This window comes from Sinohyriopsis cumingii, chromosome 19 (assembly GCF_028554795.1).
Source record: "Sinohyriopsis cumingii isolate HCF-2022 chromosome 19, ASM2855479v2, whole genome shotgun sequence".
Classification (NCBI taxonomy): Eukaryota; Metazoa; Mollusca; class Bivalvia; order Unionida; family Unionidae; genus Sinohyriopsis; species Sinohyriopsis cumingii.
The window spans coordinates 20,191,235-20,206,028 of record NC_142979.1 but is presented as its reverse complement, the minus strand read 5'-3'; the positions used below and the strand labels follow the sequence as shown (position 1 = coordinate 20,206,028).

General features: G+C 33.4%; 1 protein-coding gene across 2 annotated transcripts in view; it reads left to right on the top strand.

The window, feature by feature from the left end:
• LOC149775240 (uncharacterized) overlaps positions 1–14,794 on the top strand; it is a 143,857-nt gene that overhangs the window by 111,782 nt on the left and 17,281 nt on the right. For both annotated transcript variants that reach the window (XM_089944413.1, XM_089944414.1), the window contains exons 15-19: positions 128–453; positions 1,689–1,776; positions 12,731–12,807; positions 13,369–13,405; positions 13,802–13,899. In XM_089944413.1, the coding sequence (XP_089800539.1) occupies positions 128–453; positions 1,689–1,776; positions 12,731–12,807; positions 13,369–13,405; positions 13,802–13,899 (626 nt within the window). The remainder of the gene's footprint in view (positions 1–127; positions 454–1,688; positions 1,777–12,730; positions 12,808–13,368; positions 13,406–13,801; positions 13,900–14,794) is intronic.

The window sequence follows — 14,794 nt, the reverse complement described above, 5'->3', positions numbered from 1 at the left end:
TATTAGTACGCCGTGTAACCCAGTTGTCAGTGGACATTGCAAAAATAAGTATTGATTTCCGTGTAAACTCGAATTTTAAAGCTCAGTTGTTTGTAACACACATATTTTCTTTGTTGTTTGCATGTAGATAAAGTGAACTTGATTCCAGAATTGGTTTCCAACTTGACATATAATCAACAAAATAACGATTACCAAATTGAACTTACCACTACAAAGAAAGAAAAGGAAATAGAAATGAAGCCAAGATTGAAGAGGCAAAACGAGAACCAGCATAGCACAACAGAGGAAACAGAAATTGAAACGTTAGACGATACCCTCTCTAATGAAACGTCCCAGAGGGATTCTGAAGATGACCTCATTGGCTACTACAATTTGGAGAAGGAACCAATCATCGTCGATGAAATAGCTGATTACGTCATTCATGAAGTAACATATATTAAACTCGAATTTAAGGTAAAATATCCTCATAATGTATTCTAAAAAATTATCAACATATGATGCCTTTGTTAACAAATTGGCAAAATAAATCAAGCTATGGCTGCGAAAAAGACCAAAGTGCCGAGGATGGTCAATTTTGATTGAAAACTACTTTCGTGGATTTCATCAATTTAGGACTCTGCTCTTATATATTTGTTGATAGCCGTGAGATCCACTCAATTGGAGACAAAGTAAATTTTAAGAAACATTTTGATGCACTGTTATACAGAATAGAATATGATTTAGGGAAAAACATAGACAATCGTGAGTGTTCCGACAAGACGTTCTGTACTATGTTGTAGAATTTATTTTTCAATGGTTGTCATGCGCTATAAAATAACATGCCAAGTTAAATTAAAATCTAAGTTTGACAGCAATTTGTCATTTAGAAATATTTTAATTCAACGAGAAATTCATTGCAGCAAAGTTTCTTTTGAGTTTCATTTATGCCACCAATAAAACAAATACTATTCTCTAACATGCGAATACCTATAGCATGATAAATATGATAACGGTGCCTTGAAACATATGCTTCCATTTACATCGTAATTCCTATTCTCACAGAATCACCTGTGACGATTCACGTGTTTCTTCTTATTAAATTTGGTTAGTTTGTCACGTAAGTATTTTACCATACGATGAAATGTTCCAATATATGTAAATCTCTAATGATTCTGATAAAACTTCATTTTAGTATCTTTATATTAGTTTTGACATGAAAAGAGGAGTTTTTGTAAGCATGTAAAATGTATTTCATCTTCAGGGTATATAGCACCCATTTTACTTAAAATATATTAAAAGTAAATATTTAGAAATCAATATCTGACCAAATCATTTTACGCATTACTTGACTAAATGCGAATGGATACAACGCAAAAGAAAATTATTAAAATGTATGGCCTGCTTTGTAGAAGTATATTCCTATTGTACATATTATATGTAGTTTTCGTTTCTTTTTTAGGAACAAGGATTAATCATTTATTGATGTTAGATAGTTTTTGGCTAATGCCCTTTTATACACGGCAATAATTTTTACCCATGTCATTTTGTCTACATTAATTGATACATTACCCTCCGTTATCTGCCTCACTTCAGTTTTATGCACAAGACTAAAACGATACACAGAGTGAGAGATAGAGAGAGAAGGAGATATAAACATTATGTAAATACGTGCTGTGTTTGTCAATAATTACATGCTTTTATTTTCACAGGAACTCGTATCTGGACCACAGAGTGAAATGAATACTGCTTTAAGGCCCACAAATCGACATAAAAATAGATACAAAGGAATATATGCTTGTATGTAGTAGCATGCGAAATTATTCTTTATCTATATTTATCACTTATGGATAATTACATATAGTCCAGGATCCATTCTTATAGACCATATACTAGATACTTCAATTATAGCACAAATACCCTTGCCAGTACATGTCGAGCAGATTATTTAAATTGTTGTTTTTCGTTGAAATTACAAAATATAGCATTTGCCTGAATTCATCACATAAAACTAAATAATCTACAGTTTCCATTTAAACTATATTTAAATTATTGTATAGTCAAACTATACATGCCCGTTTGTTTGTACCCCCTGCCTACTTCAATAACGAAAATCATGAATAATATCAGAAATTCACATAACCTGCTCAGTTCATTCACTGATTTATAATTTCTAACCCGATTGCCACCAGGGTGTCCGTAACACCGTCATCGTCTGCGCGTTTCATGCTTAACGGACGTTTTCACTATCAACCAGTGCCATGCTAAAGATCAATTTCCAGGTCCTGGACAAGTCTATTTTCAACGAAGGTGCGGATGCATGACTACGCATGTATGTTATACAGAAGGTAAATTTTACGTCGTCTGTTTTGCGATAATTAATGTCACATTGTCATATTTTACAACTGCATCAGAAGAAAATGGCAAAAATGTGCCCTTGAATTTGAAAACCTGCACAGTATTTTATTTCATAACACTGGACAACAAATTTTTACAAAAGTCATGTTACTGAAATAAAATTAGTCAATTCTTATCAATTTTTATGTGCTGAACACGAATATGACAGTCAAATTGCAAAATTGGCTCTAGTTTTTTTGTAATCTGCAAGAAATTAATGTTTACATAACGAAATGCATTCCAATAGTAAAAGGTCAACTGTAATAGCCTACCTATAAAAAATCAAGTCATTGACTACATCTTAGATTTCTTCGCCTGTCTCTTGTACAGCTGTTCGGGAGCATCTCTGAGGAGTGTCCAGCAGTAGTCAGCCAGCATTGTAGTGGACCATTTTCCCTGGTATCTTTGTTCCATTGTTGCGATATCTTGATGAAAACGTTCGCCGTGTTCATCACTAACAATACCACAGTTGCTAGGAAAGAAATCCAAATGGGAATGAAGGAAGTGAATCTTTAGAGACATATTGCAGCCAAGTTTCTTATACTTCATCAACATGTCTTCTACTAGTTCCTTATAGTTTTCTGCCCTAACATTTCCGAGGAAGTTTGTAGAAACTAGGCGAAAAGCATTCCATGCTTGTTTCGCGTCACCTTCCAGCAAGTTGTTGAACCGGTCATCTTTGAAAAGCTCTCGAATCTGAGGACCCACAAAAACTCCCTCTTTAATCTTTGCTTCGCTGAGTCGAGGGAATTTTTCATGCAGGTATCGGAATGCTGGCAAAGTCCGGTCAATGGCTTTCACGAAGTTCTTCATCAAACCTAGTTTGATGTGAAGGGGTGGTAGCAAGATTTTCTGAGCCTCAACCAGAGCTGGGTGTTGGATATTCTTCTCTCCAATGGCTACATTCTGCCTGTGAGTCCATTCCTTCCTCATGTAGTGCATTTCCCTTGCTCGGCTATCCCACTCGCATAAGAAACACATGTATTTTGTATATCCTTGCTGCAGTCCCATTAAAAGGGCAACTACCTTCAAATCACCACAGAGGTGCCAGCTGTACTTGTTATACTCAATGGAATTCAGTAGCTGCCTTAAGTTATCGTATGTCTCTTTCATGTGGACAGCATACGCTACTGGAATAGATGGAAGAATGTTTCCATTGTGCAAAAGCACAGCCTTGAGACTCAGTTTCGAAGAGTCCACAAATAGTCTCCATTCTTGTGGGTCATGAGTGATTTTTAAAGCATTCATGAGGCCCTCAATATCGGAACAGAATATCAGATTACTTTCCTTTCTGAAGAAAGGCTCCAATTGCTGGTGGCGCTTTCGATATGCAGTAATTGTGACATCTTCTTCTAGAAGATTCCATTGTTGGAGTCTTGATCCTAGCAATTCTGCCTTGTTCTTTGATAAGTCCAAATCACGAATCAGGTCATTTAGTTCTTCCTGTGTTATTCTGTGTGGGGTTGATGATGCACCACAGTGAAAATCTGGATCACTGCATGCTGATGGACCAGGAGAAGAACAGGTCGACTCACCTTTGTCTTCGTCAGATGAATCAAGAGAATATTCTGCTGGAGGTTCTGGAATAGGAAGTCCCTCACCATGTGGAACTGGTCTCAATGCAGACGGAATGTTTGGGTAGACTATTCTCGACTTCTTTCGCTTCGTTATTCCGCCGGAAAGAGGAGGAACCAAGCAGAAGTAACAGTCATTTAGGTGGTTGCTTGGCTCTCTCCACACCATTGGGACTGCAAACGGCATTGATGACCTTTTGCAATTCAACCACTGTGAAAGCTGTGTTGTACATGTAGCACAGCATATATGCGGAGCCCAAGGCTTGTCTTGGTCACCAACCTTGCATCCGAAGTAAAGATGATATGCCTTCTTCACTTGAGAATTGATACTTTTCTTCTGGTTGGCAAATGTCACTTCCCCACAAATATAGCAAAAATTGTCCGCGGTATTAACACACTTTCGAGGCATTACTGTTCTTTATTGTACGTAAATGGATAAAATAATAAGTTTTATGTAACAGTAGCTTGAACTGTCTCGCACAACGTCTAAAATATTTTAAATGCTGAACCTATCTGATTGGGCTTTATATAGTACACTGCTTACGTCAGCTTCAGCAGCCGCCTGGCATTAGTATAATAGGCCTACACATGTATAGTACACTGCTGACGTCAACTTACTTCAGCAGCCGCATGGCATTAGTATTGCATTGCATCAGAAAATGATGCAATCAACTGTGGATGATGTGAGCATGATGGTATTATGCAATGTTACATCATTATTCCGGATGTTGCTGCAGTCCTACTGGAGAAATTTACACAGTGAAACATAGAAAATGAGGTATATGAATATCTTCAAAACGAGAGCCAATACAAATTTTTCACGGTTATATTCGTGTTCGGCACACCAAAATACTACAGATTAGGGCCTTTTCAAGTCAGTAATGATTTCACTGTTGACCAGTGTAATTTGTTACTTTACTGTATACTTCCATTATAAATTTAAACAAATTTGGAATATTTGTCTTTATTTATGGAGGTTGTGATGACACAAAATATACCAGCATGATTGCCCAACATGTTACCTGAACATGTATTATTGCAGTTCAGAATGTAAATGTTCATGATTATGATGATGATGTTCTTGTTTCGTGTTTCTTATTATTATTATTATTATTATTATTGGTAGTAGTAGTACTAGTAGTATTTCACTTACAAGCTGTATCACAAGAAATTATTTTTTCAATGTTCAAAATACCTAAAGAAAATGAATTAATCAATTGAAATTAATAATAATGGTAATAATAATAATAATGATAACTTATGTATATATGTTTATTATTACATTACTTCTTTCCATGTTGAAAAAACAATGCGTGTCTATCAATATACATATCACTTGCAAACATGCAGACCACACTAAAATTTGCCTCGCAAACAAGATTAGGAAAGATTTGTTCATGTGATACTATTAACTACCTCATAACATACTCTACTTATGCATTGCGATGAGTACACGACACAGATGGGTTGGAGATATTGCTGCGAAATTTCAAAGCAATACCAAAAGTAGTATATACACAAACTGAACATTTTGCCAAGTTCACTTGCAATTGTCCTTGTCATACAGAATGACGTAGTGAATGAATATCATTAATGACCCATTACATAATTATACATACACAGTGGATCATGATGTTATGGAAAGATTATACATAATCAACATTACAAAATCGTTTTATACTTGCATCCCCCGTGTGGTATACTGATCTAAAGCACTCACATTTACAGATTACTACTATCTCAACTCTCAACATCGGTGTTGCTTAGAGTTTTATGTTTGGCAAATAAGGGTGTGTGATATACAAAGACTATTACAGGGTCAATGGTTCCTAACAAGATTTAATTGAGTTATTCATTCACCAGTTTTTATTAACAAGATCATTAAACAAACATGATTTTCGATGATGAATAGGTTTTCATAACACAAATATGATAATACGATGCAGAAGGCTGAACATTCTTATCCCTGTGAATTTACAAATATAGCTCTATACTTCACCAGGCTTATCTTGTACATCATTGTGATATAATGTGGATGAGGCAATATTTGATTCAATATGTATTCATGAAAAGACGGTCCTATGATAAGGAAGACATTTCATACACTTTTATTGTCCATCTTTAATAAAAATAACATTGGAAAATGTAATATACAATATTTTACAGATTAAAGATGTCATTCTGAAAATGCTGAAACTATTTGAATCGGGGGAAAAAATCATATCAAATATCGAGAGTTTCCAGTGAAACGCCTTTCTAAGGTAGATGAAACTATGATTAATATGCATGAAAATGGACGTAATAAAACAATATTATTATTGTCAAATATTATGCATCATTTGTTAGGATTCTCTCATGTATATTTATAGTCTTAACATCATTACTGTTGGTCAAAACACAATATGCCATGTGGTGGTTAAATAAACGGAAAAAAGAGACTAAAATAAGCCAAATATTACTTTACTGGAAAACCAAGCATTTTAGGATCATGTTACATCCTACATCATCAATATATATCAATCTCAATAATTTCATAATTGTATTAAAGAAATTATTTCAGACATTTTTCTTCCTTAAACATCATAAAATAAACAATAGTATCCAACATTGTGAAAACATTACACAGAATGTCAACTTGTATAAAACAAACTGGCACCTAACACGTTATTTAAAACCTCATCTACATATTGATAATATGTATTTCTAGGCTATATAAAGTTTACATGTTCCTTGTTTTAGGGCTGAACTATAATGTGGTACATTCATTTGGAAATGTGAAATATCAATTAATGGAAAACTGCATAATGATATAGTAGTAATATAAATAGCAAATGTTAATTAACTGATGAAATATGGTTAATTACACATCACATATAAAGGACTAAACAATAAACTTACTGAAAGTATGGCCAGTTGATGTAAAAATGTTGATATTTATATAATTACTTATTTTCCGCCTTTTTTCATGGGCTTTAGGAATAAGCTAAACCTATCGTTACCACTTAAAGCAAGAGGATGAAAATGAAGCTGTTCTACATCTCGTTGATTCTATGCACCAAAGACACAAACAAAACCACAAACATTACAAGAAGAAACTATATGACTTTGATGAGGATCTGGTAACCAGAACAGAACAGTCCATGAACTATATATGCTAGAAAAACCAGTGACTCCTACAAAGTTACAGATCGTTCTAAGAGACAAGGGTGTATATGCCTCACAGAGAACTGTCCGCAAAGTACTTAAAAGACACGAAGTTTGGTATTTAATAAACTTTAGTTTGATTTTTTTTATAACGTCATTGCTGGTGGTATTCAAATTATTGAATATTATGCAATACAAACGTTGATGCTGAAATTTTAGAGAATCAGTTATGTCAAATTTGGAACAATTACAAAAAAAAATCAAAGAGAAATGAGAGATAACAATAATGACATCAAAAAAATTAACGATTAATGTTATTATTTTATACAATCTTGATAAAATGCAATTGCTGCACACATGCGTATGTTATATGCGTGTCTTTGTGTATCTAAATTAATTATTATGTTGAATAACTATTTGGATTTATTCAATCTATTAGAACAAATGTCAGTAATGAATATTGAAGTGGTCGGCCAAATATGGCGTGGTAATTTGTAAAGACATATTCCTATCTTTTAATTATATAGTCATAATATCACGGAAATATTACCATTTAAAAATGTTTGGTATCTACTCATAAAAAGGAGTCATCAATATCAATCAAATAGTATATTTCACTAACATTAAAGGTATCTGTGCTTTTCTTTTCTTCAATATCACATTGTCTTTCTCTTTGCAGATATAGAAGAAATGTTACTGGACGAAGATCCATGGTAGAACGTGAAGACATGATTGCCCAGCGCCATGCTTATTTACCTAAAATTATTAATACTCACCATACAGTTAAACAAGGATGGGTGGGAGAAAATCATGCATCCACCAGTACCCTAGAGCCATTTTGTAAATCAATTGGACGTTTTGTCTCCTCTGGGAAGGGTTCTCGACTGATAATTGCTGATGCTGGTTCATCACAAATGGGATTCATTCCACTCTGTAACCTGATATTCGAGACCAAAGCCAGCAAAAGTGATTACGATGACGAGATGAATGCAGGGTGTTTTAGTGAGTGGTTTAGGGACACACGTATCCCAAAACTGGACAGTCATCGTAATGGACAACGCATGCTATCATTCTCGGCTTGATCCTCAGTCAAAGGCTCCAAGTAGCTCTAGCCATAAAGCTGAGGTTCAAGCCTGGCTTGATAGACGAGTTCATTATGAATCTGAAATGTGTAACGAGCTCTTGGAATTAGTAAAGACCAACAAGCCTAATCGAAGGTAATTGATAAAAATGCATCTCTTCATGGTCGTGAGGTGCTACGTCTACCACTGTGAATTGAACTCTATTGTGTTAGCTTGTGAAGGTGTAAAGGACTATGTTGCAATGAATAAGTCTTACTTTAAAAAGGATACCATCATAACCCTGTCCAGCCAGGCCAGACAACGAATCGATAGGGTTCAATAGCAAACGGTCGAAAGTCGTGTAATCAGGGAGATAGAGGAAAACTTTTGGGAAGTTGATGGCATCAAAGAGAATGAGGTAGACCAAGTAATAAATGAACTAAATTACAGTGAAAATGACACGGATTCCGAAGACTCATTTGATTCAGGTGACGAAAAATTGACAGATGATCAGAAACTCTCTGGTACCATAAAGAATTACAGCAATTACCATGACATTCCTTGCAACATTTGTCAAGAGAGAGAGCCTCCGGGTTTGAGTGAGCGAATCCGGAAGGTTAGTTGGCACGAATGTGACTTACGTGAGAAGTGGGTGCATGACAAATGATGCAAAGAATCTAAAATATAAATCATTGTACGATTGGTGCTGGGCAATTATTCACATTAGAAGTCTTAAAGGTTAGCTTCATCAATAAATACTGAACAAAAAGGACACTTGCTGTGAAACATTTTTAACTTAATAATCTTAAACTGATACGTAACTGGTCATATACACGTATGGTTACCGTTCAGTGTGCAGTCATAGAAAGTTTTAAAAAATCTCAAAGTCAGCTAGTATCCTTATTTTAATTTTTTAAATTATTATACTTTTATGAAGACTATGATGACTAAATGTGATATGTATAGTCCTGGTAACTTCCTATGAAAATGAAAACAAATGTATATTGTTTATTCCTAATGATTTTAAAATTAATCATTTAAACAATATAATATAAACTTCGTTTCAGTTATTTCTTTTGTATAGTTGATTTATGAATAATATTTCCTTTTAAACTACAGCTCTGGTACCCTAAGTAATTAGACCATGTGCCTTGGATGGAAGAGATCGTGTATTAGAAGTCATACCAATTATTTATATAAATGTTACTAGCAGATGATTCACTTCGTGATTAGCATTAATATGTTAATAATAGGACTGGCTGACCTCTTGGCAGAAAAATGTAACTGGGTGGGACATAATTCCACATATCTGTGGCACCATGCCCCAATGCTAGACTTCTATGTAAAGTACCACACTACAGACATCGTAGCATATTTCCCATTTTGCTAAAGCTACGACTAAAATCCAAACAAATATACATAATAATTTAAAAATTAAGTGTCACATTATGAATGATAAGATGTAAAAATTTATGCCATCAATCGCACAGATACACTAAGATATAATTCACTGTCACACACACACACACACACATATATATATATGTGTGTGTATGTGTGAATGAGTGTGTATATGTATATGTACACAATCAGTGTTAAATATGCAATGTTCTGAATTAGTTGATAATGAAATTGTTCTTCCAAAGAAAGTCATGAATATGTGTACATGTTAGTACTGAGTAAATATTTACCTACATAATGAAGCAAGTAAAATATTATCATTAATGTTGTTGTTACATGTCTTGATGTCGTATAGTTTTTATTTGAAATGGCTAACAACAGCTACATTGTAATGAAGTAATATTTTTTATATTTTACTTGAACTGAAATAAATATTCATGAAAATTTAAAGTGGATATGCTGCCATACTTTTTTACCACAATATATGTTATAGCTTCTCTAGTACTGTCAACTTAATGATCAATGTTTCCCATTATGACTTGTCTGTTAAGGGTTTGGTACTGCTAATGGTGGTGACTGTATACAAAAATCGTTTTAACATTTCATGTATTGTGGACAAAACATATTTGAACGAACACAATCTTCATTCTTGACTGTGATATTATAAATTATGTTAATAGGTTCAATACTTTTGTGAGGTTGCTAGTCAAATAATTCATGTACAAATGAATATCAAGTTCTCTTCTAAAATGAACATAATATTTACTATTGTACAATGAACCACAGCAATTGAATATTATCATTAAACCAAATAGTTTTTAGATGTAAAAGACACCCCCAAAAGAAATTGTTTTGGATCTTCCGACTGTCCAGGCTTTAGCGGCTGACACTATCACCCAATCCAGTTGTAAAAATCAGTCTTGCCTCCATGAAACCAACGCACCATAATTTATGCACACCAGTACTTTAAGAAACACACATTGTTTTTGCATAATATGAATATGTTTTCATACACATATGTATTGCGTGATTTACTGAACAATACCACTGTCACCAATTGTGTCAGAACATTAAAGCAAACGCATGACACATAAAACACTCCCTTATTTGTTATAGGTCATTTTAACCTAATATGTGCCAAAGCATGTTGTTTTCCTATGGCACATATTTAAACGTGTACACAAAATAAACCAATTAAATGTGTACAGTGTATGAAAGTAAGTAGTGTATTACTGATATCAATGTATTCTGTATTGCTTATGTCACTTTACCAATCTCCTTATTCATCGAATTACTATAGTTTATTTGTATTTTAAAAGAAACTTTCAACAAGAAATAATAACTGCTGAAAACATGAACCGTATATGACAACTTTTTAGTTTTGTAATTATATTGTGATTTAGAGGTCTCAATATCTCTCTTGCATTCGTCCTCATCATAACAACAATGTTTTGGCACAGTTCCTCTTTACTGTGCTTGCGTCAAACTTTAAATCTCACCTTTTACATTATAGGTATAGATAAGATTTCTAAATTTGTAAATAGTGTTCCATTGAATGTATCATCGGTTATGGACATCACTGTTATGGAGCATCATTTTCCACATCCATGGGTAGCTATGCTGTATTAAGTTGAACCAGTGTCTCTCTTTCTGAGTCGCAAACATGTTATCATATCATCAGATCCATCCTCTGTCATTAATTTGGTTTTATGCATGTAGTCTATGTCATGGTTTGAGGAAAACAATATATTAAATACATCGACAGGATTGTCATGAAATACATTCATCCGGAAATGATGATTATTTCTAGTTACGTTTGAATAGCTCTGTATGAACATACAACAAAAATGCAAATGATGCTAATTTTGCATATAATATTAATGATATGAACATGTTCTTATTTAATAATAATGTCATCAGTTACTATAGCTTGTGTATTTTGTTTTGGTTTCTCTTCTTCATGATAATTAATGAATGGCCATGCTTCCAGTCATACCTGGGTATTATAGGACCAATTCTACCTTAAATTGTATTTCTCTGGAATGTGTCACATAATGAGCGACCACAAAGTTGTATGGCTTGCATGTAGAGTTGAGTATTCTAAAGATGCAATGTTTCATATTTTAATCAAATTTATACCTAATTTTGCAAAAACTTAATTTATGAAATTGACCTGACCTAGCCAAGTAACTCAAATTATATATGTATGTATTTCTTGTTGCAAAATAAATAAGGGTGAGAAATAATAAATGCATAATTTATCATAAAACCGATAAAAGAATTTTGTAATTCAAAAACAAATTATATGCAAGTGTTAATGACTAAACGAAGAAACTGGTGCTTGAAAATATACCTGAAACAACGGTGGAAGACGGCTCTATTACCTATCACGTAGAAACTTTTTATGCAGGCACTGTATTGGTCCAAAAGTACCCGCTAGACTGCAAAAACGATTTTTTCATGTTTTCATTTCAGCGTCTATTTAATGTAGGAGCTCCTGATTCTTACATCCATTTGGAAATTCATATACGTACATTACAAATCCTTAAACAGATATTAACATGTTTGATGTGTAATGCAGCAAAGGAAAACAATCACAACTACAAATTTGTCTTTCACGTGGATTTAAGAACCAGTGTTCGAAGGGATATAACTCTCAACCTTACCGTAGTTGACGTAAGTATCCGGGAGTAACCGAATAGGAGTAATGACGTCAGTCTATTTGAGGAAAATAAACTTCCCGTAGCGTATGCAATATGGCGTCGTGTTAGTATGGGACCTTCCATTAAAAATGAAACGGGCAGATGATGACATTGTTCGGACACAATGGTCGCAGTCGGACTAAAAATGATAAATCAACGAATTAACTGAGTAAATTCTCTGCATTTATGATCTTAGCTGTACTTTTCGCTTATCAAATCGGTAGGGGGTACAAACACATGGAGATGAATGGTCCGACTACAGCTTGTAATGTGTCAAGGAATCATTTCTCTTCCTACACCATTTTCGACTCAGTTCAAACGTCGAGATATCAAGAATATGAGACAGTAGCATCAGATTACATACGTCACAGCCAACACGTAACAATATCATCATAAAAAACGATTGTTGTAACAAACACAACAGAAGCAATTACACTATTCATAATATCATCTCTTTCTGATTCATTATTTCCAGATGACAAAACACGAGTTGTATTGGAGCCACTAATTGATGATCCCGATTCAGATTATATCAACGCCTGTTTTATCGGAGTAAGAATATCTGTTTGCAACTTTGTTATGGAGACTTAAAACGTCTGCTTCTGATTGAAATAATTTTTAAAATATGTAAATTTCTAACGCACATAATATATATATTATAGTACTGAACCTTTACTCTGTTCGTGCTTTTTTCCCATTATATTGCTACAGATAATCATTTGGGTTTCTCAATTACACTGTATGACAAAATGTAACTTAAATCTAAAGCAGCTGTAAGCATTTGGTCTTTAAATAATTATTAGTTGCATGTATCTCGGAAAGCATTCTAATAGGACCGTTTTAACTAATATGTATAATAGACATATAGATGGAACAGTAATGATTAAGAATGATGTCTTATCCAATATTAAAGATGCGCTATTTATTCTGATTGATAACAATAAATCTTTATAAAGACTGGCTTTTGCGATATTTGCTACATTTTTTAAAAATAATTTCTAGTCGTTTGTTTCTCTTTGGGGATTAAATAGGATTACGGTATTGTAGAATATGTAATCAATTAATTCGTAGACATGCCTGCGTTGATCGAACTGAAAATCTCCTATATTTCAGGGATACAACAGAGACAAGGCATATATTGCTGCCCAAGGTATATGTTTACCAGACTGGATTCATTACTAACAGAAAATGTTGTGGATACGTACACGATGTAAATTATCAGAAAAGAAATAATTTGCGTTATTGAAACATGCTGTAGATTGCATTAGGAGTGTAATAATCCATATAAGATGTAAAGATAAAGCGATTCTACTATATTGAGGGTATAGAATACACGTTCCATGTCCTTAGCTTCAGTTATTGTTCAAGGAATTGCAAATGTGGGATATGCCATATATCCTAAAATATAACCTACTTAGACTTTCCTAATATATAGTTTTAAAACAGTTATGACAAACCGTCTTTCATAAGATTTTGTTTAGTTTCTTTACTTTATAAAAATTAATTTTAATTCATATAATAACTTTATATATCACAATTTTGTCAGGACCAACTGCTATCACTGTGAATGACTTTTGGAGAATGATCTGGCAAAACAATATCAAGAAAATTGTGATGCTGACTGGATTATACGAGAATGGAAAGGTAAATTGCGGAAAGTGTGCAAACTTTGATAGATCTGTTGACAATGATATTATATGTATATTAGTTTAAAATATTTAGATAATTGAAAAAACTAGGCGCATAAAACTGAGAGGAAACATAAGATATCGCTAGTCTGCTGGTTTGGTTTTAAAAGGTTATTTTAATTTTAGACAAATGATATTGATCCTTTCAGATAAATAAATTTATGTGATGCTGCAACACAGAAAAAGATGGCGAAATGGAAAAACATGAATCACAATAAAAATAATGTAAGGATTGAGCATACAAGACAAAATCTGGTACTAGATTATGTGGAACATCATATATGAAAATTCATTAAGAATTGTATAAATTCAGGAACAAAACGAATTTTCATTGAAATTTACAACAATGTATTCACACTTGAAAATAAATATATATTAAAGATATGTAGACATGGGCTTGGAGAATATAAAAATAAAAATATTTAATCTCAAGGACATATGCGAGACAGAGAGATAAAGAAGCTAGTGTGGAATTAATTAAATGATTAGAACAGGAAAATAAGAAAACGAACTAACTTCAAAGAGATTTAATATGTTTTTGTTTGTGATTCATTTTAATACGAAACTTCGGAAGTTTTATCGCTCAAGTGTTTATGTAGATACAATAAAGATGGCCACATTACAACTATTAGGCACGTAGACATAATAAAGAGACCGTTAGCAAGTTACTTCCTCTATCGATCACTTCACGCTAGCGACATTCATTCATAAAACTGCAATCGTTATTATTCTGCTGATATATTTTTAAAAGCGTCTTTCGTGACTGTTCAGTAGAAGTCTTAAGCTATTAATGGATGACAAATGTAAACATTTTCGAGAATGTTCATTTCATTTCCGATACCAATTATATT